At 43.0% G+C, this 27,747-nt stretch overlaps 1 protein-coding gene across 1 annotated transcript in view; it reads right to left on the bottom strand.

Moving 5' to 3' along the window:
- Atp7b (ATPase, Cu++ transporting, beta polypeptide) overlaps positions 1–27,747 on the bottom strand; it is a 52,583-nt gene that overhangs the window by 11,326 nt on the left and 13,510 nt on the right. The window contains exons 2-14 of the mRNA XM_013034816.1: positions 24,959–26,189; positions 20,613–20,873; positions 17,755–17,918; positions 15,807–15,968; positions 13,993–14,069; positions 12,713–12,887; positions 10,868–11,101; positions 10,143–10,234; positions 8,052–8,179; positions 7,804–7,958; positions 7,487–7,621; positions 2,454–2,648; positions 544–726 (exon numbers count right to left, since the gene is read on the bottom strand). Coding sequence (XP_012890270.1) covers positions 544–726; positions 2,454–2,648; positions 7,487–7,621; positions 7,804–7,958; positions 8,052–8,179; positions 10,143–10,234; positions 10,868–11,101; positions 12,713–12,887; positions 13,993–14,069; positions 15,807–15,968; positions 17,755–17,918; positions 20,613–20,873; positions 24,959–26,189 — 3,192 coding nt within the window. The remainder of the gene's footprint in view (positions 1–543; positions 727–2,453; positions 2,649–7,486; positions 7,622–7,803; positions 7,959–8,051; positions 8,180–10,142; positions 10,235–10,867; positions 11,102–12,712; positions 12,888–13,992; positions 14,070–15,806; positions 15,969–17,754; positions 17,919–20,612; positions 20,874–24,958; positions 26,190–27,747) is intronic.

The raw sequence follows: 27,747 nt of genomic DNA, 5'->3' as shown, positions 1-27,747 counted from the left end.
GGCTTTTTTCTTTTTGCTTATGTGGTGCTGAGGAATCGAACCCAGGGCCTCAGGCATGCAAGGCAAGCGCTCTACCACTGAGCCACCTTCCCAGCCCCTATTAAACTGTTCTGAAGGGAGACTAAGGAGTGTAATGCTGCCCTATGAGCTGAAACATGAGCATTCTGCTTATCTCTGCCAGGTCCTCCCCTCCTGCCCATTCTGTGTGTGTGCCCCTTCCACTAAGATCACAAAGGATGAAGTTTCTATATCACCTGTCTTCCCTGCCTCAGACTATCAGTTTCAAGAGGACAGAGGACACATCTCAATCATTTCATTCTGACCCAGTGCCACACAAGCTCAGCAAATGGCTATGACAATAAACTGCCTTTGTGGCAACCTGGAACTGTGACAGGGCCTATCGTGAGCCCTGACAATCATAAGCAAGGGCTCTACCAGGCAGCTAGGAAAGAGAATAGGTGTGTGGCCAGGAGAGGAAGATGAAGCTGAGGGGAGGCCAAGGTCAAGGACAGGGTCAGTGGGACAAAGCCAAGGTGTGCATACTTCTTTGCAGTATTTGGTGACTGCCACGCCCAACGGGTGCTCACTGCTGGCCTCCGCAGTGCCCACCACAGCCAGAACCTTCCTGAGGGGCAGTGTAGCTACATCTGAGAGCAAAAGGACTCGCATGACTCTGGGGATCCCATGAGTAATGGTGCCAGTTTTGTCAAACATCACAGTCTTTATCTGCAAAAAAACAAAACAAAAAACAGCCACATCTCAGTAAGATAAGAAAGATTTAAAGAGCTTTCATAGTCTACATGATCATGAGGCAAAGCTATACCCAACCTGGCAGGCAGGGAGCAACACACCATTCCTTAACTTAGTGTTCTGGGGGTAATACTTGATACCATTAAAAAACTGTGTTCTATCTGTTCCATCAAGATGGCCGAATTGTGGCTCACCCTTGAGCAGGTGGAGTTGATATTGGCAATGGTGTGGCATGGTTTCCAGGATGATGCTGTCCAGACTATTTTTCACAGCAAGTCAAGTGTCAGGCCCCGGGGTTTCCTTCTCTGTCCCCTTGCTGTCCAGCCAGCCCAGCACTGTTTACTGCCTATTGTCTAGCTTCAAGAGCCTGCCTAGAATGAAGTCCAAGTTCCAGAAAAGAAGAGATTCCTCCAGCCATCATAATTGGAAACCTATTGCACCTGGTTGATGGCAGCTTTGTGCCTGTCCCCTCCTCACATGTGGGCTCAGACAGTCTGAAGGAACCATTTTATGGCTTCTATACTTCTGCAGCTGAGCCTCCAATTCAAAAAGAGCAATAACTGGAATGCATACATCCCTAAGCCTTATTCAAGGTCAGCATGTTGCTCTGCTCACACCACGACCCACAAGTTTAGTCCTCTGCAAGGAGCAAGCAACAGATGCAGTGTTTGAATTCCAATGCTCAGACATGCCCCTGTCTTCGGCACTGTCAAAGGATCTCTAAAGATCTCTGCCTCCTTGAAGCCATCTTCACTGTAGCCAGAGAAATCTTCCCAGTATGGAGCCTCGTAGCCCACAAGGAATTACACTGCCCTGCCATAGCTCCCCTCCTCAGAGCAAAAGTTGGAATTCTTCACCAAACCTTCTTGATCGTCATAACCCCTCCCCCAACACACATACATGAACACACATACACACACACACACACACACACACACACACACACACACACACATCATGTTCTCTTTGTCTGATTTTCTCCTTGTTCATTTATTTATTCAATATGCTAGTCTTGGGCTGGAGGCTAGGGACACAATGGAGAGGAAAAGCTTCTTTCCTGATCTTATAGAGTTTATGATCCAGTACCATAGCCTCCCAGAACTTCTCCATCTACTGTTCCACTGCTGGGATATTCTCTCCACTATCCTTTGTATGGCCAGCTCTTGTTTAACTCTTAGGTCTCGGATTCACCTTTTCTGACCATTGTACTGCTCCACTGCCCATTAGTGTCTTCAGGCATCCAGCAGTCTCACAATTCTGGACATATGTCATTTACCTAACAGTACCCATTTCTCCCATCACACTCTAAGTTCTCTGGAAGCTAGGAACCATGACTATTGCCAGATATTAGCACAGGCCGGCCTTCACATGTAAGTGGTGGGCAAACACTAAACAAATAATAGATATGAAATCAGGGGCTAAGATATTTGGCAAAGACAAGGTCTTGCTATGTAAACCAGACTGACTGGAACTCATGATCCTGCCTCAGCCTCCTGACTACAGGCATGTGACACCATACCCAGCTAAAAGGGAGATTCTTCATGTATTTTTATGTATACTGCCGCTCACTATTCTGACTGAAAGGTCATAGGACTTTGATAGTAATCTCACAATGAGGCAAATAAGAAACAACAAATAGTATTTTCAATAGGATTATAAAAAACACACTAGCCAAGCCCCCAAGAAGAGTGAGGAAGACCCACCTTGTGTGCCATCTCTAGAGGCTTGCCTCCTTTGATGAGGATGCCATGCTGGGCAGCCACTCCAGTGCCTACCATGACCGCTGTGGGTGTGGCCAGCCCCAGGGAGCATGGGCAGGCGATGCACAGCACAGTGATTGACGTCTGGAAAGCAAATCGGATGATCACTTCAGTCTGTGAGATGTGCTTGTTGGGGTTCTAAAGAGGAAAAAGACATGTGGGAGAGAGTTCAGTGAGGACCCTCCTGAAATTCTTACTTGTAAGAACTTTGCAATAGACCATTGGGATCTGAATAAGCATAGTGAGCAGGATTTAGAAGGCATGGCAATATTCTGCACTGCTTCAGCATCACAGAATTAGCTCCCCTCACTGCTGCACAGCTTGGTTTGCCAACCAGAGTAGAGAGTCAGGTAAGAGTTCCTGGCTCACTTGCAAGTTGGGTCGAGAAAATCATATCATAGCACTAGTGATGACTTTGCCTCTCCATGTCTCAGTTTCCCCTCATATAAAATGGAGATGATAGTACTCAGTTCACAGGCTGTTATAAGAATTGAATAAGAGACAGGCACTGGTGGCTCACAGCTATACTTGTAGATACTCAGGACCATGGTTTGGAAGCTAACCCATGCAGAAAAGTCTGTGATACTCTTATCTCCAGTTAACCAGAAACAACAACAACAACAACACTGGAAGCAGAGCTATGGATCAAGTAGTAGGGTAACAACCTTGAGTGGAAAAGCTAAGGCACAGCAAGCATCCAGGACCTGAGTTCAAGCCCCAGTACCATCACACATATTAAAAAACAACAACAAGCTGGGCGCTGGTGGCTCATGCCTGTAATCCTCGCTACTCAGGAGGCTGAGATCTGAGGATCACAGTTCAAAGCCAGCCCAGGCAGGAAAGTCTGTGAGATTCTTAGTTCCAATAAACCACCAGGAAACCGGAAGTGGCGCTGTAGCTCAAGTGGTAGAGCGCTAGCCTTGAGCTGAAGAGCTGAGGGACAGTGCACAGGCCCAGAGTTCAGGCCCCACGACCAGAAATCCCCCCCCCAAAAAAAAGTAGGCTTCATCTATCTACTTTGTAGCTTATAAGAAGCAAAGTCAATTTGGGGTAACAAAGTGGAGACCGAAAAACATAGATCAGTGAGATAACATTCTATGAACCTATAACATTATCAACTTATCCTGCTATAATTTTTTTTTCCTTTCCTGGGGTTTGAACTCAGGGCTTGAGAGCTGTTCCTGGGCCTTTTTGTGCTGAAGGCTAGCACTCTACCACTTGAGCCACAGTGCCACTTCTGGTTTTCTGGTGGTTTATTGGAGATAAAAGTCTCACGGACTTTCCTGCCCTAGCTGGCTTTGAACAGAGAGCCTCAGATTTCAGCCGCCTGAGTAGCTAGTATTACAGGTGTGAGCCACAAGCACCTGGTAACCTGCCATAATGTTATGTATCATGTTTTAAATGCATACCCCTATAGTCCTGGCTACCTAGGAGGCTAAGGTAGAAGGATCATTTGAATTCATTAGTCCACTTGAAACTTGTCTAACACAGGTGGTCCCTCAAGGACAGCCTAGGCAATATAGCATGTCCCATCTCATAACAAAACAACACACACACACACACACACACACACACACACACGAAATTCAGACTTATTAAAACATGCAAGACAGAATCTCTGGGCTTTCTGGGGAAGGAAGGCACAGAATGCCCAGCCATGAGCCGCCTATCTCCACAGCAGGGGAAATCCCCGCCAATGGAGCCTGGCACAGGCTTCTGGGGTTGGCTCGCCTCCACTTTGACCCAGCTGGTCTCAGTCACCTACAGAACCATCATCAGAGACAAAGGCCAAGGGTACCTTTTCCTGCAGAAAGGCTGCCAACTCTCTTCAGGTGACCAGCTGGTTCACTTAACTGGTGTTCACTGTGGGCCAGGATACCTTCCACGTTGCTGACTTTGCAGCCGATCCCACAGCCTGGCACTGCCTGGAAGTCTGTGCAGTAGCCCATGGTCTCTGTTCCAAGTTCCTGTGAAAGCAGGATAGCAGGATAGCAGTGTCCAGACAGCAGCACCCCAGAGGTCAGGGTAAGGGCAGCAAGGAAGGGGTGAAGTGGAATGGAAGGTAAAGGTTAGTACTTTTCTCTCATTGAATACAATTATTAGAGTTATCATGCTGGACCAGCCTGACCAGTCTAAATCCTCCCTTGAGTGGATGCCTCATGACAGTAGACAGGCTAAAGACTAGAAAGAAGAAAGGCAATTCACACCCAACTTCTCAAATGAAAGAAAGGTATCTCAACGGTATAAAGCATGTGCATTTGATGATATAAAATGTTTACCTAAATGAATCCCAAGAAATGGAAACAAGAGGTATTTTGTTATTTTGTTTTTTTCTCCCTCCTTTGTTGTTTTGATTTCTGTATCGGTTGTCTTGTATGTAAGTGTATCTGTTTTGGGATGGTAAGGGCAAAGAAATGGTGAGACTTAGGGTGAAGAGTTGTCATGGTGGCCTCACTGTGTTCTTTTCAGCCCTTGAAACTTATGGTACCAGGACTTGATGGAGCAGCTTAACAATCAGTGCAGTGTGCTGGCACATTCTGTTGCTTCTGTATTAAACTTTTTTTTTTTTTTTGGTCTGGTCATGGGGCCTGAACTCTGGGCCTGGGTGCTGTCCCTCAGCTCTTCAGCTCAAGGCTAGCGCTCTACCACTTGAGCCACAGCGCCACTTCCGGCTTTTTTCTTTTTGCTTATGTGGTTCTGAGGAATCAAACCCAGGGCCTCGAGCATGCAAGGCAAGCGCTCTACCACTGAGCCACCCTCCCAGCCCTGTGTTTCATTTTTGTAATAGCAAAAACAGGAAACAACTAAGAGGGGATTTATCAATTATCTGTGGACACAATGGAACAGTGGGCAAGTGCTAGATAGCTGATGTATGTTGTATGTCGGCACCATTGCAATAGGAAGATACCAGCTACGTGGCAGTTTACAAAGGCAAGTACTATGATTGGATTCATGCTAAATTCTCTGCCTGCATCTGTACCTAGCCTTCCAATAATATTGAAAGGATGTTCATCAAAGTTAAAGGGTGGCCATTTCTAGGAATGGGACTTGGAGCCATTTACCTTCTTCTCTGTATTTCATTCACGTTTTCTTTGTAAACTCCAAACAAACAATATAAGGATCAACTTTGCAGATCTGGTTTGGTTTGGATTTTTTGAGACAGGGTCTCACTATGCAATCAAGGCTGGCCCACAGCTCACAATCCTTTGGCTTCTGCCTTTTGATCTTAATGTGCTTTTCAAAGTGGTTGTGGTAGCTATAGAGTATAACCGACACACTGCACTCACTTCATTATAGTAAAATGAATATTTGCTAAATTGAGGAGACAGATCACAATCTCTTTGCCTTCTACTTTATTCTTTTGTATAATTAATGTACATTATACTCTATCCTATGATTTTTGTAAGGCAAGATTTCAAAAGAATGTATATCATAAGGATCATTTAATTTCTACAGTCTTTCTGATCAAAATACCACTTGGCATTCTGGTGACCCTGGGTGGGCTTCTAGAAAATAACTTGAACCTTTCCCAACAAGTAACATTGTTACAGCTCAGTGATGACAGCATTGGAAAGGAACATGCAGTACCTCATTTGTTAGCATCCTCCCCGACTTTGCAGATAAAAACAAAAGACGCCAAAATAAGCTGGAAAGCCATGGAACAGCAGAGAGCTGCATATTCCAACTTGTATAGGATTGAGTTTCCCACAGTCACATGTCAATAGACAGTTCTCCCCAAAAGCACAAGTTTTGGGCAGTAAGTGAATAGTCACCAGAAAATTCTATAAATACATTCACAGGTTACTCTTTGTGTTTTTCAACTGAAGGCCTTGTGCAGAGTAGGTTAGGCAAGTACTCTACTACTAAAACCAGGCCCACAGGGTGCTCCTATAAAAGCCCATTCCATATTCTTAGTTTCTTACTCTGTGTCTCTAAGGTAAAATGAGCAAATAGAATGAATGAAGTAAGAAGTTCTACTCATTGGGCAGTTACCTAGTACTGCCTCTGTGGGGCAAGAGCTTTTTACATGTATCAAGATTTCTCAATCCAGCATTATCACCATCTTCATATTGGGGACCTATCCTGTGCCACAGAACATTGAGCAGCATCCTGGTTTAGTGGCCCATTCATAAAAACCACAAATGTCTTCAGATATTAGATGGCCCTGAGAATCACTAATGATGCAGTTCTAGCTTCCGAAGTAGATACATTTTTTGAGGATAGATTGAATTGCACATATTGTTTTTGTAAAGTTTGATAAAATAGCATTTCCTAAGATAATGTTCTTCATTTTTTAACTAAAAATGTATAGTTTGACCAGCGCCAGTGGCTGATGCCTGTAATCCTAGCTACTCAGGAGACTGATATCTGAGGTTTGCAGTTCGAAGCCAGTCTGGGCAGAAAAATCCATGAGACTCTTACCTCCAATTATTGACCAAAAAAGTAGAGCTGTAGCTCAAATGGTAGAGTGATACTCTTGGGCAAAAAAGCTCAGGGACAGTGTCAAGGCCCTGAGTTCAAGCCTAGGACTGGCATACACACATACACACACACACTCACTCACACAAAGTATACTTCATTGTTTCACATATAATGTTAAATAAGTATTTAATTATTAAGAAGCTCTGTCTATGTTAACATATAACATAACTGGAAAGTATTATGACTTGGGAAATTAAGACATATGTCTTATAACTTCAGAAATGGTTTAGGGTTATTATACCTGAGAGACAGCTGATGCCTATAGCAAAAGATAATTTTAGTAATAATCTGCACAAGTAGAGAAGCAGAGTATCCCACCTAGACTTTTAATACATATATATATGCATATATATATTGCTTCAGTAAACAAAGGAAGTAAACAAAATGAAACATACACAATTAATGCCCAATGAGCTAAGACACAGAAGAATAGGATTAATGGCAGTATATAACTTAAAATTAAACAACCACACTGCCTGAGGCATTCAACTTACAGGAAAGTATTTCTGAACAACACCAAAATCGACAAAACCGATTATAATCCATACCACCAACGTCAAAGTTGAAATGATGATGATAAATGGGACAAAATATCCACTAAAGCGGTCAGCCAGTTGCTGAATAGGTGCCTATGAAGATAAAACATCAAGATCATGGGAAATTAGGACAGTGAAGACATAAAGCACCACACATGTGGATGAGGGCAGGGCCCCCAGCTCCCTCATTGCCTCATTTACTGACCAGCGCTACTCAATACTGAGATTAACTTCTCAAATGAGGGACCACACTGTGTCTTATGTTTCAGCATTACCTTGGACATCTGAGCCTCTTCTACCAACTTCACAATCTGAGCCAAAGTGGTGTCATTGCCCACGTGGGTGGCTCTAATCAGCACAGAGCCATGTGCATTTATAGACCCAGCAATCACCACACTTCCAGGTTTCTTGGTGACAGGCATGGCCTCTCCTAGAAGTGAAGAGACACGGTCACTTGGCTAGCCCTACTCAGCATCACATGGCTTATTGACTGCTGAAGAAAATATGGAACAAGCCACCTAACCTGTGATAAGGGACTCATCAGCCATGGTATTGCCTTCTAGAACTTTCCCATCCACTGGGAACTTGCCCCCAGGCACGACCTTGATGATGTCACCCCGCTGTACCAGCTCCATGGGTACTTGCTCCTCTCTGCAATAGATGCTACTCAGGTCATACACAGCAACTCCCAGCAACCCCCCCTCCCTGTGTGTTACCAGGTCAGCTTCTAGACTGACCATGGAACAAGACACATTACACAGCTGTCCTCTGTATCTAAGGGTTCTATACCCACAGATGCAAGCTAACTTCACTCCAAAAACACAGTAAAGGGCTGTGTTAGGTAGCTCAGTGGTGAGTGCTTGTTTGGCATGCATCAAGCTCCAGGTCCCACCATCAATAATAGTAACAACAGCATAAACACATACACAAATGCAAGATAAAAAACCTACATTTGTACTACAGCTTTTCTTATTATTCTCTAAATAACACAATGTTGCAACTATTTACATGACATTTACATTGTAGTAGGTATTGTAAGTCACCTAGGTGCATGATTGGCAATATACAAGAGTATACAGAGTATATAATGCAAACATGACTCCATTTTATATTCGGGACTTGAGTGTGGGAAGGTTTTAGTGTCTGTATAGGTCCAAGAATCAGTTTCTACTGACACCAAGGGATGACTGCATGTGCTTTACTCAGAGCAACAGATGCGAGCAGAGTTGAGTCTCCCTGGCCTGTTGAGGACAGCAAATTTTACCCTAAGGGGAGAAAAGGTGAACCACTGCCAGACTTTCTGCCACTGAGAAATACAGGTAGGTTTATTTCTCAAGAAAGGTCCTATTTGGGGCTGGGAAGCTGGCTCAGTGGTAGAGTGCTTGCCTTTCATGCATGAGGCCCTGGGTTCGATTCCTGAGTACACATAAGCAGAAAAAAACACAAGTGGTGCTGAGCTCAAGTGGTAGAGCACTAGCCTTGAGCTGAAGAGCTGAGGGACAGTGCCCACCCAGAGTTCAGGCACCATGACTGACCAAAAAAAACAAAAAGAAAGAAAAGAAAAAAAAAGAAAGGTCCTATTTGAAGTGGCATCTAGAAGCAGACAAACTGGAAGCAGAAGGCTGATAAAGAGAGAGGTAAACAGCATGGGGCAATAGAAATAGTGGCAGCCTCGAAGATGGAGAAATGAGGATCAAGAGGCTGGAGGTCAGGTGTGTGTGGATGAGGGAAGGGAAGGAGCAGCAAGAGGTCCACTGGGAGCTGTGTGGTAACAGAAAGGCAGGCGAGGAGATGACAGATAGGCTGGGAGCCCTCTCCATCTACAAGAGAAAGCTCTCCCTGCAGGTGATCCTGAGATCTGGAGGGAGGTTTGATAATGAGCTCCACACAGCTGGTGCTGGAAGATATAGAGAGATGACATGTCCCAGTGAGCCTGTAACAGAATACAGTCCAACAATGAAACCTAGAGGTCAGCCTCCCACAGGATAAGTATGAAGGTCACATAGCAAGCAGACAAAGCAGCAGCAGCAGCAGCAAAGGATTTCAGTCTGCTATGTAGTCAGACCTATAAGTGCTCCACCACCCAAGAAATGACAGGTGTCCTGGCAAAAGGACAGAGGGACAAAGAGGCCTGAGCCTTTAAAAGGAACTAGCTAGTACAGAAAACTCTGACAGTCTGCATGAAGGGACAAGGACCTATCTCTACAGCAGATTAAGGACATGTGCCAACATGCTTGGCTTCCAGCAATAATGATACTGATAATTACCTTTGGTATAAGACAGTCTCATGAGGAAGATAAACACTACTCCCATTTTATACTCTTTCAGGTTGATGGCCTCTATCCTGGAATCTTCCACATCTTGCAAGGAAAGTTGTTCCAAGTTCTCTGGGGAGTCTTCCTCACCTTTTACCAGACTTCCTCTCCTAATTCCTGTAATGTCAGCTGTCTGTACCTCTCATTCACCATTTAGCATCCACCTTCGACCATTACCTGCAGTATGTTATGGATTGAGTGTCCTCTCCTACTCTTGCAAAGTTCAAGGCAATATCTCTACCCAATCCACCCATGGAAACATAAACTGATCTCAAGCTCTGCTGATAAATACAACCTACCTGATGATTAAGTTGTCCTCACCAAGGGTCACAACTGTGGCTTCTGTGGCTTGGAGGGACATGAGTTTGGCAAGGGCTTCTGAAGTTTTGCTCTAGGAAATAAGCAGACTATGATAAGAGAGCTACTGACTAGTCTCACACCCACAAACATGCTCAAAAGTGCTGGTGTGGATGAGCAGCCCTGGTGAGAGAGACTTTAACACAGACACACCACACAACCAAGGCTCTGTGGGGACAGGGGTGACCAGGCAGCTGTGTAGTCACCAGCACACAGCATGCAAGCCTGAGCAATTGCACTTCAGAAGGGTAATAACTGAATCTCTCTTGGAGCCCTAACAGAATTTCTTCCAGGGCCTGAGTCCTACTTTTATATAGGCTCCATTACAATGCTGGGCACAGCACAGGTGTGAAAAATGGCCTGCAGCTAAGGCAGAGGTGTGGGCTCTACACAAATGAGTCTGCACTCAGGACTAAGAGACCATGAAGGTCAGAGTTCTTTCCATTGCACAATATACCTGTTCAAAGGTTTCATAATTAACCAGATTAGCTGGGATTTCAGAAGTAGCAACCAAGTTGGAGATTAGTGACCACACCACCTAATTATATGGAGGTTTCAGATTTCTTTAAGTCTAAATCAGGTGCAATGAGTAATTCTCCATAAAGGGCTCAGATGGACTGAGGTTTGTATTTCTGAAGGACCTACTTGGATCTTACCTAGTACCTACCTTTGCCACGTGTTCCAGCCACCGGCCCAGGGCAATGAACACGAAGAGCATGGGGGGAGTGTCGAAGAAGGTCACAGGACTCTTCTCAGCCTTCTCGGCAACTGCAACCACCAGGATGATGAGGGAGTAGACATAGGCGATGGTTGTGGCCAATACAATGAGCACATCCATGTTGGCTGACTTGTGTCTGAGAGATTTGTAGGCCTGAACATAGAAGTACCACCCACCAAGGAACTGGAAGCCAAGCACAGTGAAAACCTGTCAACAAACAGGGCGCAGATTTCCTGCCCCCCGGTGATAGCTAACATTTTAGGTATCTGTGCAAATCAGAAATCACTTTGGCCACAGTGATTTGTCATTGAGGAAACTTAATTTTCTTTTTTGAGATAGAGTTTAATTGTATGTCCCAGGCTGGCTTTGAACATGAGACCTGCTTCAAGCTCCCTATGAAACCTACTTTATGATTTAGAGGACTACTGGCCATAAAAATGAAGGGCAGGAAAAGACTTCTAAAACCCAGAGAACATGATATAAATGTTCACTGATAAGAGAGTCATAAAAATGGTCAAAAGAATCATAGTTCACTCATTTTATGGATACATGTAATACAGTCTTGAAATAAGATTAGTGTAATGCAGTCTCAAAAGAGAAGATATTTTATCGGTGAATCATTGGCATAGAAGATGCCAACAATATGAGAATAAATGAAAAAGCCAATATACATCAGTATTCTCACATGATCCTGCACCCATTAACAAGCACAAGTGTGTTTCAGGTTAACAGGCCAATATGTATTCATGTACACACAAGCATGTCTTCCCAATGCACATGGGACCTGGAAAGATATAAGTCCACTTCCTAAGTTTGCTGTAGAAACACTTGGGAACAGGACTGGGCCAATACTTGCAATGGATAGAACTGATTACAATAAATGTAAAGTACATTTGTAATTGAAAATAAAATATAGAAAAAAAAACTTCAGCCTACAAATGTTGGCCCTCAACTAATCCCAACAGTCCATCATTAACTTAAAGAGTTTAGTTTTATATTCTAAGATATATTCAGAATTTCCTTCAGAAACATGCTTGGGGCCTTAATATCACCACTCCAACAGATATCTTTACCAAGCTGGTAGCTGTTAAATGATTAATTTACTCAAAGATAAGAGCCACATCTGCTGTACAAGATAGAACATTTAGCTGGGCGTTAGTGGCTCTCACATGTAATCCTAGCTACTTAGGAGGCTGAGATCTAAGGATGGTGGCTCAAACCCAGCTGGGGCAGACTCATCAATAAACACCAGAAACTGAAAGTAGCACTGTGGCTCAAGTGATAGAGCGCTAGCCTTAAAGAGCTGAGGGACAGCGCCCAGGCCCAGAGTTCAAGCCCCACAACCAAAAAAAAAGATAGAATGTTTAAGGAAAGGGTGAGTTCTAGGAGCATCTGGCTGCTGCTTCCTTCTAATGTCAAAGGTAACTTAAACAGGAAACACAAATTTTGGGCATGGGGTCTGTAGCTCAGTGGCATAGCACTTGCCTGGTATGTATGAGGTCCTGGGTTCTATACTCAGCACCATGAAAAAGGGAGGGAGAAGAGGGAGTTAGGGACATACAGCTTTACCAATCTTGCAGGCAGGGGGTGGATATCACAGGGAGTTTTGATCCTTTGCAAGTCAAGTGGGAAAACAGACAGCAAAACCAGGCCCCACATCACCTGCTGGTCACAAGGCAGCAACTGTCTGGAGGCGGGACAGGAAGACTGCCAACTAAGGACTGTGTGAGCAGAAGAGTTCAGAGATGAGCCATGCTTAGAGGGCAGAGGTTTTACCACCTTTCTAACATATACCTGGACAAAGGTACACAAGATGAAGAAGACAAGATTGAGAATGGACAGTCCTGGGATGATGTTGTGGTCCAGGGCCATGGCTTCATGAGGATCCTTGCTGGGTATTAACATATAGATCATTAAGCCCATGACAGGGATGCCAAACACCAGGCTGCACAGGAAAGACTTCTTCCACCTGGAAGGAAAACACAACCACACAGACAATTAAGGTATACTAGGCACATGGAGTAAGGCAGGTCCTCTTCTGAGGACTTAGTTTAAGGCTTTGTTTTGTCACACATCTGAGGCAGAGACCCAAGGGATAAAACAAAAGTACAGCTCTTTACCACATTGCCATCCAAAGGACAGTCTAAAGGTCTACATATCACTGTAAAGATAGTCAGGAAATGTTAAGGCCTAGCCCTGCCTTCACACAGCTGATATGTGACCTCCAATCTATAGGAGAAGCAACTGAGGCAGAAACTGAGAATCCAGCCCTAAAGAGGTCAATTCCTTCATCTATAGCTGTCTACCACTCAATTTTCAAAAAACACTTTAACAGACCCCAGAGGAAAAACCAGATTAAAACAATATGTATTAGTATAAGCTAACCTTCACAATCTTTGTAGACTTTGAGACAGAATCTCATTATGTAGCCCAGACTGGTCTTGAACTTGCAATCATCTGCCTTAGTCTCCTAAGTGTCAACATTACAGAAGTGGACCATAATGTCAATGCTCATGTTCAACTTTCAAACAAATATTTAAAATTGAATGAGAATAGAGAGGCTGGCCAGCACCTGTCTGAAACTTCACATTAGCTGTAGCACCCATGACATTCCAACCATACAACCACCATACAAATAAAGTCTGAGAATACAATAGCTGAAAAAAGCTAAACTTTCCTCCTTCAATTCTTCCCTTTCAATTTAAACACGGTACATACATTAGCCATTTAAATTTAACTACTTAGTTAAAATTAAATGAAAGTTTAATAAAATTCTACTCCACACACACACACACACACACTAGATGTATTTTGAGTTCTCACTAGCCATGGTACAATGGCTGCCACACTGGGCAATGCAGTCATAGCACACTGCTATCCTTGCAGAAATACCTACAGACAACACTGTTTCAGATAGGTGCCACCCAGGGGTAAAGGCAGCTGATATAGGTGGAAGGAACCATGGGAGCAAGGACAAGCATGAAAATATTTGCATATCATGAGCCACAGAGTTGGCATGAAGGGAAGACGAACACTTAGATGAGGGCTGCACTTTATCTTTTGGTTCTACCTACTGCTTTATTTCCATCTTGTGATCCAAGTGATGGGCGTTGGGCCTTCTCTGTGCCAGGGAAGCATGAAAGCCAATTTCCTTGTGATTAAAAGAGAAGGGTGGGGAAGAAGGGTGAGGTACTTGTTAGACATGCATCAGTGGCAGCAACCATTTCCAGCTCTGCAAATAGAAAGTGCATTTCAAAGTAGCCCCAGAGACTCTAGTGGTTCTCCTCTTATAAGCCCTTAACCCACACTGGCTGATAATCTTGATGCCATCTAGGCTGGGAGACCATATACCAGGCCCAAGGAGATGGAGTCCAGTGGTAACCCTATCCCTACAATTAAGACACTAGGTCCTGGTAAGGTAACTCTACCAAGCCCCAAAGCTGATCAGGTTGACCTATAAACTGCTAACTTTTTAGTTAAGAAATCCCAAATATCTTCGTAATCTGGCTCTTTTACCCATGTAAGAGGAAAGCTAAGGTCACAGAAAGCAAAGGTAGGAGAAGTTAAGTATTTTGCTCAAAATGGCAGTGCTATTGAGAAGAACTATTGAGAAGAACTAAGTCCCTGATGCTCCTGATACACAGGGAAATCCTCAGCAGGAAATGTCTCCTCAGCAAAATACAGAACAGATAGGGGCCTCAGAATGCTGGGCCTGGAGTTCTCACATGGAAATGAAAAATGGTGGGGAAAAAACAACCAAGACATGTAAGTTAGATCCTCTCACCATCTAATTATAGTAGGAAAAGCTGCCTGAAGGATGTAGGTATGGAGGCCAGGCAATATGCCAATATTTCTCAAGTAAGAACAGAGGGATCTTTACCATGATGCAGGCTGAGTGGAATCTAGTGAGGGTATTAGAAACCAGAAAGGGTAACAGACACATCTGAACTCCCTCCTCCTCCCTGCCTGGCCTCTCCTTCCCATTTGCTATATGAGTGTGTGCCTCAGCTTCACCCATGCCATGGCTCCTGTTCTTGAACGCATTGCATCTGGGTAGAAGTGCCATTCTGAACCTGAGAGCTGGGCACTTCTGTCCTAACTGATGAAGCAGATTTGTGGCCAGCCTCTGAGAGGAGGCAATATAACAATAATACTGCCCTGTTTAGAGCTGGGCTGGCCCATGAACAGGCAGCAGCTCTCTTTAAGGCCACATATGCAGTGATGAGAAATTAGGAAGAGCATGGCATGAAGCCTTCTGTAGGATGTTTTATTTCCTAACTAGTTGTTCTCACTAAACATCATTTAGCCATTTAGCTGTTACAAATTAATCTTGTTTAGTTTGATTGGCTTAACCCACTTCAATCACCACCCATGCTTACTCTTTCATAGTGTGCTGTCACCTTGACCTTAAAGAGGAATGCAGGTCTGTTAACAAACTGAGAGAAGAAGGAGATATGACAGGCATGATATTTTAATACCAGAGTAAAAATGACCAAACTTTTCTAATAATACAGACTTAGCAGAAAGACAAACTGGTAAATCATTCTGTCCAATGTTAATATCCCTTCTATGTATAGATCACTGGCAAAGGCAATAATATTTTTAAATTGGCATTAGCTAAGTTAACCCTACATACCAGGTATCCTGGTGACACTGATGCTTCTCAACAAACATTTGAAATTAAAAACAACAAAATGTCTTCTCCCTTCATCCTTTTCTTACTCATTGACTGATATTCTCCCTCAGACTATTGGGTACTTACCTCTTTGCATTAATTCCCAATGACTGACCTTTGTCTCTGATTCAACTTCCTCATTTTTTTCCTTTCTGTTTAACTATATTTTCTCATTTTCCCACAAAGGTAAGAATTGTTTCATGAATGAATTACCTCAATAATTTTTACAATATCCCGTGGACCAATGATTTCAGGATCAAACTGCACATGGGCTTTGCTGGTGGCGAGGGCCACAGAGGCATAGGTAATGCCATTTGTCCTGGTGAGCTTGGACTCTATGTTGTGGACACAGGAAGCGCAGGTCATTCCTGTGATCTGAAAGATAGGACAGGAGCCACAGGCTCATGACTGAGAGGAGCCTTTCAGAGTCATATCAGGCAGAGTTGAGTGCCAGCTACAATCCTTCCTTCCCTACAAAACATTCCCAGAGTCTGTTCTGAATCACTGTGGTCTGCATTGTGAAACACCTCTTCAGAGACTACAGATGAATGAACATCTCTGCAGCAAGTGGGCCAGAATTCTAACCACAGTCTATGGCACCTCTGCCACACCATTCTGTGTATCCTGATAGGAGATATAGGGCTTGTACATGTGACCTGCCATTCCTGGAATATGAACTAGTCAAATCTAAATGATCCACTCACTTGATATGCATGTTCACTATTCCCTAGAATACTAACCAACTAAATACAGAAGTTATTTAGCTCAATGACAGAGTTTGAATAGTATGTATGGAAGCCCTGGGACTGGCCCTGCAACAAATCAATCAATATAGATGTTCACAAACAATGTTTATGACAATGTGATGACAACTATTGCTAAATAGTTTTCAAAAAGAAAATCCCCATCTTTTTCAATAATACTTTTTTTTGGTAACCAGGCTTGAACTCAGGGATTCAAGCCTAGAACTGGGGCTCTATCACTTGCATCACACCCCTAGTCCAGCCTTTTTGCTAACTGTAGATAGAAGCTTGTGGATTTTTCTGCCAGGCTGGCTTTGAACTGAATACTCAGATCTCAGCCTCTTGAGTAGCAGGGATTATAGGTGTGAGACACTGGTGACCAGCTTTCAGTAATATTCTTGATTTGAGTTTTCCATATAGTAGTCTGAATTGGCCAAGGAGTTCACGTGTGGTCCTGGAGGTTTGCAGCAGGGACCCTCACCTCTAGCCCAGCAAGTATGAACACTGCCCTCCAGCCCCCAGCAGAGGGTTTGTTTGTTCAACTGAGAACACAGGAGCTGAGTGTGCCATTCATGTCCTCAGTACTTTTTCTTTTAAAAAACATATTCACCATTAATGGTAGTGATTAAGTACATCAAGAAGCATGGGACCCATTCACCTCAGTAAAACAGCATTGCTCAATTCTTTGGGGGTTTCTTCTAAGTCTTTCTTTGTTGATGCAAAAATAGCTTTGTTCAGAAGTGCTTTTCAACAAAGCATACTATAAATACCAGGATTATCCATTGTTTTCAATGACTTGTTGACTACAAGTTGAAATAGGGGCAGAGAACAGCCACCCTCCCAAACACAGCTGGGAGCAAGCACACCTGAGGCATTCACTTCAGATTGAGTGCTTTGGGTTACTTTGGACACTAATTAATGATCTTTTGAACACCCATATGCTTCCGGGCCCCTCTATTTCTGTGTGTTTTGTGTGACAAAGTACAGAACTCAGGACCTTGTACATGTTAGGCTAATGCTCTACACTGAGCCACACCTCTAGCCTATCTGTCATTCAATGGCACTAGCTACCTCCAAGAACTCACCTATTCTATCTAGAAATGTCTACAGACAGCAGAGTGTCTCTTCAGGCTTGAAGGACTGTGATTTCACTCACTCTTCTCCAGTCTGCCATACTTAGCACAGCCCCCTCCCTACTTCTCTTTTCTCTACCTCCTGTGCCTTGACATTTCTTCCTCCTGACCCTGAGTGTATGTGGTAGGAGGGCCTCCTCAGACATTCTAACAAAATGACTTTCCTTCACAAAACAAACATGTCAAAAAAACCCCACAAAGCCCAAACCCACGAACCACCAGAAATTATCCTAGATGGGAAAACTCAGTCATGAGGACAAGTGCTGTCAGAGCCTCCATACTTACTATCATCTCGATATCACCATCAGAACAGATGTTGTCCTCCATGACTGTGGCATTAAAGCCCAGGTCCTGGATGAGCTGAGCTATTGTGGGTGGCTGGATGACTTCCGGGTTGTACTTGACCTCTGCCTTTCCCGACATCAAGGCAACCAATACAGAGACGATACCTGGAACCATTAGGTCATGGCTGTGACTCTGGGCAACATGTTTGTGATGACATGGTTAACATAGTCTAACACATAAAAAAATCTCTACAGGAGCTCCTAGAGCCATAGTTCTCAAACCTTGCTGTATATGAGGATCATTTAGATAACTCTGAACAGCCTTGATATCTGATACTTTACCCAGACAAAGAGAGTAAGTGTCTCTTAGGATGGGCACCAGACATGTTTTTTAAAAGCCATGTTTTAAAAGAAAGCTGAGTGAAAGTGGTTCATACCTGTAATGCTAACTACTTAGGAGGGTAAGACCCAGAGGATCATTGTTTAAAGCCAGGCAAGGCAGAAAAGTTCTGAGCGACTCATCTAAAATGCCAGTCTGGAGGTATTATAGTTCAAGTGGTAGAGCACCAGCAGTAAGCAACCAAGCTAAGTGAGCTCCAGGCTCTGAGTTCAAGCCTTACTGCTTGAAGAAAAGGGAAAAAAGTCTTTGTGACTCTAACATACAGTCATGATTGAGAACCACTCTTCTAGGATAAAATGCTTCTCAAGCATCTATAGGCCAGGCATAGTAGGACATGTCTGTAATTCCAGTTACTTGAGAGAGTGGTGGTATGTCTGTAATCCCAGCTATGAAGGAGAACTAGTAGAACTATCTCCATCTAAGGCTAGTCTCAGGCAAAAATGCAAGACCCTATCTAAAATATTATTAAAGCAAAACAAGCAAGTTGGAGGTCCCGAATTAACACCTCAGAATGGCCAAAAAAAAGGGGGGGAGAGTGACATTTGAGTCATCTGTCTTGCTAAAATAGATGGTGATTCAGTGGGCTTAAGATGGGGTTTGAGATTCTGCATGTCTACCCAGGCCCCCAAAATGCTGAAGCCCTAATACCCACATCTGCACACATCAAAGTGAGGGATGAGGTCTGTAACTATGTAACCTCTGTTATGAAAAGGATGTGCTTTTTTCCCCTAATACTGGGATGCAAGGAATAAATACTTCTTCATTTCTAATATTAGAATTTGAGCAAAGGAGAAGTAACCCCAAGCAAGGTATGGATGGCTCATTCTGGTATTTCTAGCTATTCAGGAGGCTTGAGATTTGAAGACTGGTTCAAAACCAGCCCAGGCAGGAAAGTCTGTGAGAATCTTATCTCCATTTAACTACCAAAAAGCCAGAGTGGAATTGTGGCTCAAGTGGTAGAGTGCAAAAAAGCTCAGAGACAGTACTTGTTCTGAGTTCAAGCTCCGGGAATGGCATTTTAAAAAAAGTAACCCCAGAAACCATCTTGCTAGGAATACTGTATTGTCAGTTTGAAGGGGAAAAAGAGCCACATGTAAGTAAGTGAAATGAATGATGTGCTTCTGAAAATCTACAATAAGGGAAAAACAAGAAGTTGAAGTCAGGAACGAAAACACAGGCTATGAAATTATAGACTTCATGAGTAGCTGCCAGTCCATGGAGACAAGTCCTCCTGTAACACTGAATGCTGAGATCAGAAAGCTTTATGCACAATGAACAAGAGGCAAGAAAACATATTAGTCTAACTGAAGGTTAAAGGCCAGGGAATCAAGAGCAGAAAGATACAAAGATCCACTGGGTCAGGTAGAGTCATGATTAAAGCATTTACGAACATATAAGGACAGAATTTTTGCTGTACTTTTGTTCTTAAGACAGTATTGGAAATGTGGGTAGGTGGACAAAACTGGCATTTTCATAAAACTCCATGGCTTGTGAGGACAATTGGACAAACAAAATATGTGAAACTGGAACTTTGACACAAATGAAAATTCTTTGTTCATTTTATAAAAGGTTAAAGGATGGGGATAGGGAATGTTGAATACTAGAACAAGCTAGTTGAGAATAACCATAGAATGTACCATGTGCTTTAAATTGATTTTACATGGCAAACTTACTCAGACACACTATTTACTCAACTACTTAACTTACTCAAACTATCCGTTGTGAGTGTGAGTGTGTGTTGGTCCTGGGGCTTGTACTTGGGACCTGGATGCTGTCCCTGGGCTTCTTTTGCTCAAGGCTAGTACTCTACCAGTTAAGCCACAGCTCCACATATGCTTTTTAGTAGTTTATTGGAGATAAGAATCTCATGTGCTTTCCTGCCCCAGCTGGCTTTAAACAGTGACCCTCATATCTCAGCCTTCTGGGTAGCTAGGATTACAGGCATGAACCACCAGTGCCTAGCCCAAACTATTTAAACAAAACACCCATTGCCCAAGAATGCTGAACCAGCATCTCTACTATCATGTGTGTGTGTGTGTGTGTGTGTGTGTGTGTGTGTGTGTGTGTGTGTGAGTGTGTGTGTGTGTGTGTGTGTGCGCACGTGTGTGTGCCTGTCCTGGGGCTTGGATGCAGGGCCTAAGCACTGTCCCTTAGCTTCTCCCTCAAGGCTGGCACTTTGCCACTTTAGCCACAGTTCTACTTCTGGCTTTTGGTGGTTAATTGGAGATAAGAATCTCATAGGCTTTCCTGTGTGTAGTCTGGCTTGGAACTATTGATCCTCAGATCTCAGCTTCCTGAGTAGCTAGGACTACATTCATAAGCCACCAGTGCCCTATATTACCTTATGATGAACTTGCCAGATTTTTAGAACTACTAAGAAACAGTCAATGGAGATTCTAAGATGTGAATACAGTTTATATACATCATTCCCAAGTTCAACATGGGTAAAGATCTCTTACCAGCTTCTTTCTGAAGATTTCTTTCTATCTTGGACACACAGGATGCACAGGTCATGCCTTTGATTTGTAAAAAGCACTTCTGTGGGTCTGCTGGTCTGGTGGGTAGTGGGGTATCTAATGAGTGGCCTGGACTGTTGTTCTGAGAAAACTTTCTGGCATGAGGAATCACTTGCTGCACAGGCACAGGGGTGCTGCTTGTTGTCGGCAGCATGAAATTTCCAGCACTGTGATTTCCAGAAAGATGGGTGGTAGAATAACTCTCTGTAACAAAATATCAAAAATCATTCAGATTAGACAATTCATCGCAATTTTGTTTTTCAGAATAGGAAAATTCAAGCTTGAAAATATTCAGTTTAAAGTTACTGGAGAGGTGCCCAGAGACAACGAAGTATAATTACAGATCCAGAAAAGCATACCAATTCTTCAGGGTTGACTGTTCTGAGTAGGTGAACATTGTAATTAGATGCTGCTGCTAACAATAATGATGATGTTGATGGTGATGATGATGGCAATGATTCACTAGGTACTCTGCAAAAGCACTTTACATATAATAACCTCCCTAATTCTTAATATAGCTCTGTATGTTAAATACCATTATCCCTATTTATAGATGAAGAAATGAATCACAAGAAATTAATGTATCTCAAAATAATGAAGTGAGCTTGATGTGGGTCTGGTTAACTCCAGGTCTGAACTGTGGCCAGTATTTCATTCTTATTAGTTGAGGTCTGACTCCCTCTCCATGAGAACTACAGCTTTATTGAGATATTTGCCTTTGTCCTATTGTTTGCACAAGTTCTTTATGTAGTCAAGATATGACTCCTTTGTCAATTATATGCATTGCAAATATCTCCTCCCTGTCTGTGATTTGTGTTATCACCCTTCTAATGGTGTCTTTTAGCAAACAACATATCCTGATTATTAATATAATCCAATTATCAATCTTTTTTAATAGTACTTTTTATGCTCTCTTAATAGATGCCTACCTCAACATCACAAAAGTACTCATGACATTTACTTCTAGAAGAGCTAACATGTAGAAGAGCTTCTACATTCAAGTCTCTGATACATTCAACTATTTTTTTGTGCAACAGTTTTGACCCCAACCATTATGATCCAAATCCACTGACTGAAAAGACCAGTGGTATTTGAGAAGTTTCCAGTGATACCTTTGCCATAAATTAGCTGATCTTTTTTGTCTATCTTTGTGCCAACCTTAATTTACCTAGAATAAATAAGATGCACAACTCTTGAAGAGTACTACTCTGCATCCTGAAATATATCAGAATTACTTTCCTATTGTTACTGTAATAAATTACTACAAACTTAGTGGCTTAAAGACCACATATAAATTACTTCTTACAGTCCTGCCTTTTTGAGCAGCTAAAAGACCACTTGCATTTTCAGGTTCATATAGCATACCCCTGTCTTCAAAGCTAGAAATCCCAAATCTTCCTCCAATCACCATATCTCTCTAACCAGCCAGGAAAGGTACCTCATTTTTAATAACATTGATGGGACATGACTGGGCCCATTGGGATAATTTTTCTAAAACCTCAATTGTACAAGGCAGAAAGATGGAAGTGACTTTTACTGATAATAGGTCTTAATGAACTCTACATATTAACTGGCAAACTGTGTGCAATCATTTGAGGATATATATTGTGTGCATGCATGCATGCATGCATGTACTGGAGCTTAATTTCAGAGCCTCATATTTTCACTGGGCTTTTTCTGCTCATGGCTGATGCTCTACTACTTGTGCCAAACCTCCAGTTTTGACTTTTGTTCAGGTAATTAAAGTACAGTCTCTTGGACTTTTCTGCCTGGGATGGCTTTGAACCTTGATACTCTGGTTTCAGCATCCCTTAGTAGCTAGGACTACAGGCATGAGCCACTGGCACCTGGGCTATAATACATTTTTTAGGGTCACGTAAGTAGTCATAAAGGATGGTCATCAGCATCCTAATGGCTTACCCTGAATTAAAGTTGCCAGGGAAAACACAAGGTAGTCAAATTTAGATTTCAGACAGACTACAAATAATCTTTTGTGCAAGTTTATATGCAATGCTCTTTATTTATATTAAAGAAAGCATTCACTGTTTACATCAAATTCAAATCCAATTGGGTATTCTACATTATTATTTGCTAAACTTGAAATCCTAAGTACCTTTTGGGTCTCAATAAATCCATTTCTCCACATTCTACCCAATGAAAATTACTTCTTTTCTTTCTAAGTATACTCAGCCAATTATTTTGTTAATATGCAGTTCAATGTCATTTCCTTGTTTGCTGCCAAAAGGCTGAGGGTACTGTTGTTGAAATACTATACTTGAGACCAAACAGCAAGTACTGACTCTGTTGAATTTCTTACCTTTTGAGTTCAAAATGTACTGTGCTATTGTTTTCTTTATTTACTTTTATTTAAAAAATAAAAAAGATTTCTTTCCAGGGGGTAGTGATAGTGGGGAAAAAAAGAAACTAAAACCACTCCTTCCTAAAACTTGGTACCAAGGGCAAAGAATGTGGTCATACCCCTCCACATGGCTTACCTGTTCGCTACAATGATGGGTGTGCTGTCTTCAAAGGGTAAGAGGAAAGTATCACAAGAGAGAAAACTTTTTCAAGGACACAAACTCTGTGTCATGGCTAACAGGACATGGAAAACCAGAGTTGCCATTCCTTGGCGCTGCCAGATAAACTTTGTCTGGGTACTACAAGCAGTTCTCCCTCTTTGGGCTGTCTCCCCAGTAGCAAGGATGACTAACTATACGCTCTGAGGCTGCCTACTTCTACTCCACTCTACAGATTAGAAGGACATACAGGTCCTGGATCTGAAAGCTAAATGACTAAAGCACAAACATCCACAGAGCTATCCCTCACCAAATGAGCCCCTCCAGCTGTAGTCCCAATTATTTGGGAGACTGAGGCAGGAGGATCATTTGAGCCCAGATGCCTGAGGCCAGCTTGTATAACATAATGAGCTCCTACCTCAAAAAAAGAAAGCACTATTTCCCTCCTCATCTTTAGCCTCTGTCCCCTTCTTCACCTCTGCCTTGCCTAAGTTATACTGATAGCCTCTACCACACAGGCTGGGCTCCCACCTTCCCATGTACCAAAGCATGTACCATGTACCAGGGCTGGAGCCTCCAGTGGCCTCTCCCTAGTTCACTCTGAGACATACTTCCCATCTTTGCCTGTGCAGCCCTTCTCCTCCAGTCACTCACTGGTGAATTCCCCTCCCCCGATTCTACACTCAAATCTGAATCTCCAGCCCCACCTTCCACATCTGGGAGGGCTCATCCAGGTCTCTGCATCCAATTCAGATTCCTCTCCCATCACTCACAGACTTCCTGCTGACCACAGGCTTGGTGGTTCTGATCTTTGACCTCTTGACCCTGAGCCCAGAACCAGCCTTCTGCCCTCTGCTTAGGTCACGTTGCATTTCTGTAGAGCTTCCAGACTAGGACACTGTCCAGGATGTATAAGCTTTCTCCACTTTTTTTTTTGTTCGGCCTTTTCCCACCCTTTCCCTCTACTTCACTGTTCTGGAGAAAACAAGTCTAGCTCATGCAGGACTCAACCTGTTGCACAGCAATGATTTATTATCTCTACCTTGCCTTATAACAACAAAAGCTCTTAAGACAGAATGTCTTCCCCATGCACAATCCTATAACTAGCACAGAACTTAGTTCAGGGCAGGCAAAAAGGGTTCAAATGATGCTGTATCATAGGACTCTGGGGGAAATGAAAAGGAGAACACAGGCCAGTGAACAAAGAAGAAGTAGCAGGCTGGCAGCCTCCTGGGAAATTCTGCCTGGTAACATGCCAGCATAGGAGGGGAGGTCGGGGGTCATCCCTGCTTGTGAAACTATCCCTCCCAGTTTTCTTCCTATACAGCCATCAAAGTGAAGTCATCCTTAAAACCTACCCTTAATCCTCCCTTTGAAGAGAATGGCCTCTAAATGCTGAGTTTCTGATGCATTTACTATTTTGTTTTTTATGTACCAGAAATATCTTCTGAGAAACTAACAAGGGTCCCTTGGGCAAGAAAAGGGCCTACTGTTACCACAGTGCTTTATTTCAGAACACAGAATCATAATTCTCTCTTGAAAAGCCGCCCAAATGCAAGGACTTCAGTATGTGTCAGTTACTCAAGAGGCTGCAGTCAGAAATTCCATTTCCTCTATCCTGAGATTTTAACAAATTTGGACAGGTTACAGAGCTTTACTAACTGTCAACTGTAAAGCAGGGCTCACCTGTGCAACCACCCAGGTACTCTGTTATCGTAACAAACACCAAGAAACAACCCCAGGACATGCTTCCACCACATATCAGCTACATACCAGCCATCACTGATGCCTCAAATCCCATGTCTTCTACAATAGCTCGGAGTTCTTCTGGATTTATTACAGAAGGATCATAAAGAATAGTTCCAGTTCCTTCAGCCAAAGAGACTGATATTTGCTGCACCCCTTCCCGCTGAGAAACCATGCCTTCAATGGACTGTACACAGGACATACAGGTCATTCCAGTGATGGTGAGCACCAAAGTACTGCATGTGCCTTGTGTCTGGTTTCTCTGCGTGGAGTCAGGAGATGAAATACTGGAAAACCTTCTCTCTGGCTCACCCCCTTCTGCTCCATCAGGAAGAGAAACTTGAAAGTTCCCAGGTGGAAGTGCTTCGATGGACCTCTTCAGGGACAAAGGGGTGATCTGAGAAGGGTCATACTGTATTTGAGCAGTTTTATTCTCCAAGGACACTTGGATATTTTGAACCCCTGAGAGTTGGCCTATATTTCCTTCAATATTCAAAACACAAGATTTACAGTGCATTCCATTGATTCCAAGTTGGAGGGTAGACATATGGCTTCTTTGGTCTCCCAAGGCCTCAGAGTTAGTGAAATTCTGGTTAGCAAGAACTGTCAGCTGCTTTGGGTTGGTGCTTTCTAACAGGCCAATATCAATAGGTCCAAGGCTTAAGGGAGCCATTTTGTTCTTGATAGCAGCTTCAAACCCCATATCATTGACATGGTCCCTGAGGTCTTCAGGTTGGATGAGATAAGGCTGGTAAGTGATAACTGCCTCTTGGTTGCCAAGGGAGACTTTAACTTTCACTACTCCTTGCAATTTCCCGATCTTACTTTCAATGGAGCTGACACAGGATTGGCAGGTCATGCCCTCTACCCGGAGCTTGACCACTGCCTCCTGGGCTGGTGAGGACCTGGAGGGCCAAGAGGCAGCCTTTCTTTCTGCAATGCTGATATCAAAGCCCATGTCCCCAATGTGATGGCAAATCTGTTGCAGACTCATGACAGCTGGCACATATGTCACTGATGCACAGCCTTGTTCTAACAAAACCTTAATGCTCACAATGCCTTTCAGGCTAGAAACCCTGCTCTCAATGGACTTAACACATGACTGGGAAGTCATGCCCAGAATGCTGATCGTTCTGGTGGCAGTCAGAGATGAGCCAGTGCCGTCCAAACTCCCTTCATAGCCAATATTGTCAAAGGCAAAATTCTGCTTCATTCCTTGTTCCCACGGATGAGCAGGTGAAGAAGGTTTAGACAAGATCTAAAAGGAAAATAAATAATATTACTGATCGTTCAAATATTTCCTATACTATCCAATTTTGCACAGCACAGAGAAAATGGAAAATATCCCTGGTATTAAAACTTGTCAAGGGTAGAGAACATAGAGAGGAAAAACAAAGTTAGACATCATTTAGAAAATGAATGGGCTCCTGTGGGTTCTCTTTAGCTCTGAACGTTCTATGATTCTGAACCTAGAAAGCTGTCTTCCTAACCAGAAGATGTGGAAGGTTGCTGAAGTAGGGAGGAAGGCACAATGTAACTTAGTGCTGTCTTGTGACAGAGGCAGACTGCAATGCTTCACAATGGGAAGGCAGAGAGAGCTTCTGAGCTCTGGTTGATACCAGAATCCCCACAGAATTCTGTCCTTCCAACTCAAATTTTGAAGGTCCCGCTGAAATGCAAATTCCAGAACGGGTATTTAAGGTTAACACCTTAAATCTGCCCATCTTTATATAGCAGTCTATGATTTTCTTAACAGAAGTCAAATGTATTTAATAACCATTGGGCACAGGCCTCCCAGGTCCTGAAGAGCTGAAATCTGCAAGTGGACTACATACCTATGAAGAAAGATGTGAAGTAAACCGAAGCAAAATGAGCACTAGTGGCTAACTTAGAAGGACAGGATTAAGGAACAGGAATTGAGTTTAATGAGGAATACCACAGTCCTGCCTTCCGCTGTCATTGCCCTGGGTATTCTAGAATCTTGTTCTCTTTACCTAAAAGAAGTCTGTCACCAAATTAAATGATCCTATGTATGTGTTAATTTTGGTAGTTATAGAACCTAGGGGCTGTCATACATGCTAGGCATATGCTATCTTGAGCCACAACAGTCCTAGACCTATTTTCTCAATCCACCACAATACAAGCATTATTTCCTCATTTCTATACAGAATGATGTAGATATAATCATTCCACTAACAAGACAAAACTTTCCTTCCACAGGATTCCAATCTTTGGCTCTCTTACATAAGATATATAGTTTTCACAGCAGTACAAAAGACTGCATGTGAACCAGCTACCAATGTCTCAAACTTGTAATCCTAGCTACTCAGAAGGCTGAAATCTGAGGATTGAGATTCGAAGCCAGCTGGGGCAGACAAATCTGAGCCATTTTCAACTAACCAGCAAAAAGCTGGAACTGGAGATGTAGGAAAGTGCCAGCAGTGAACAAAAGAGCCAAGCAAAAGTATAAGGTCCTGAGTGCAAGTGCCTATACCAGCACAAACACCAAAGAAAGGTCATTTAAAAAATTAAATTTAACATGAGCCCAAAGGAGCTTCCAAACAGAAACTTGTTTGCAGTTGGCATTAAGTAAATACTGATTAAAATGGACTGAAACCTTCCAAACTCAAGTCCTAGGAAACTCTTTTGTATGCTGATTATCTCAGATACCTGTTACAGTAACAAAATGCTGACTGATACAGGTTTTTTGTCTTTGCAAAGTTCAGCTAGAGAGGGCTGGGAAGTTGGCTCAGTGGTAGAGCGCTTGCCTTGTATGCATGAGGCCCTGGGGTTGATTCCTCAGCACCACATAAGCA

This window comes from Dipodomys ordii, unplaced genomic scaffold, assembly GCF_000151885.1.
Source record: "Dipodomys ordii isolate 6190 unplaced genomic scaffold, Dord_2.0 Scaffold197, whole genome shotgun sequence".
Lineage (NCBI taxonomy): Eukaryota > Metazoa > Chordata > Mammalia > Rodentia > Heteromyidae > Dipodomys > Dipodomys ordii.
This window is presented reverse-complemented; position numbering and strand designations above follow the sequence as displayed.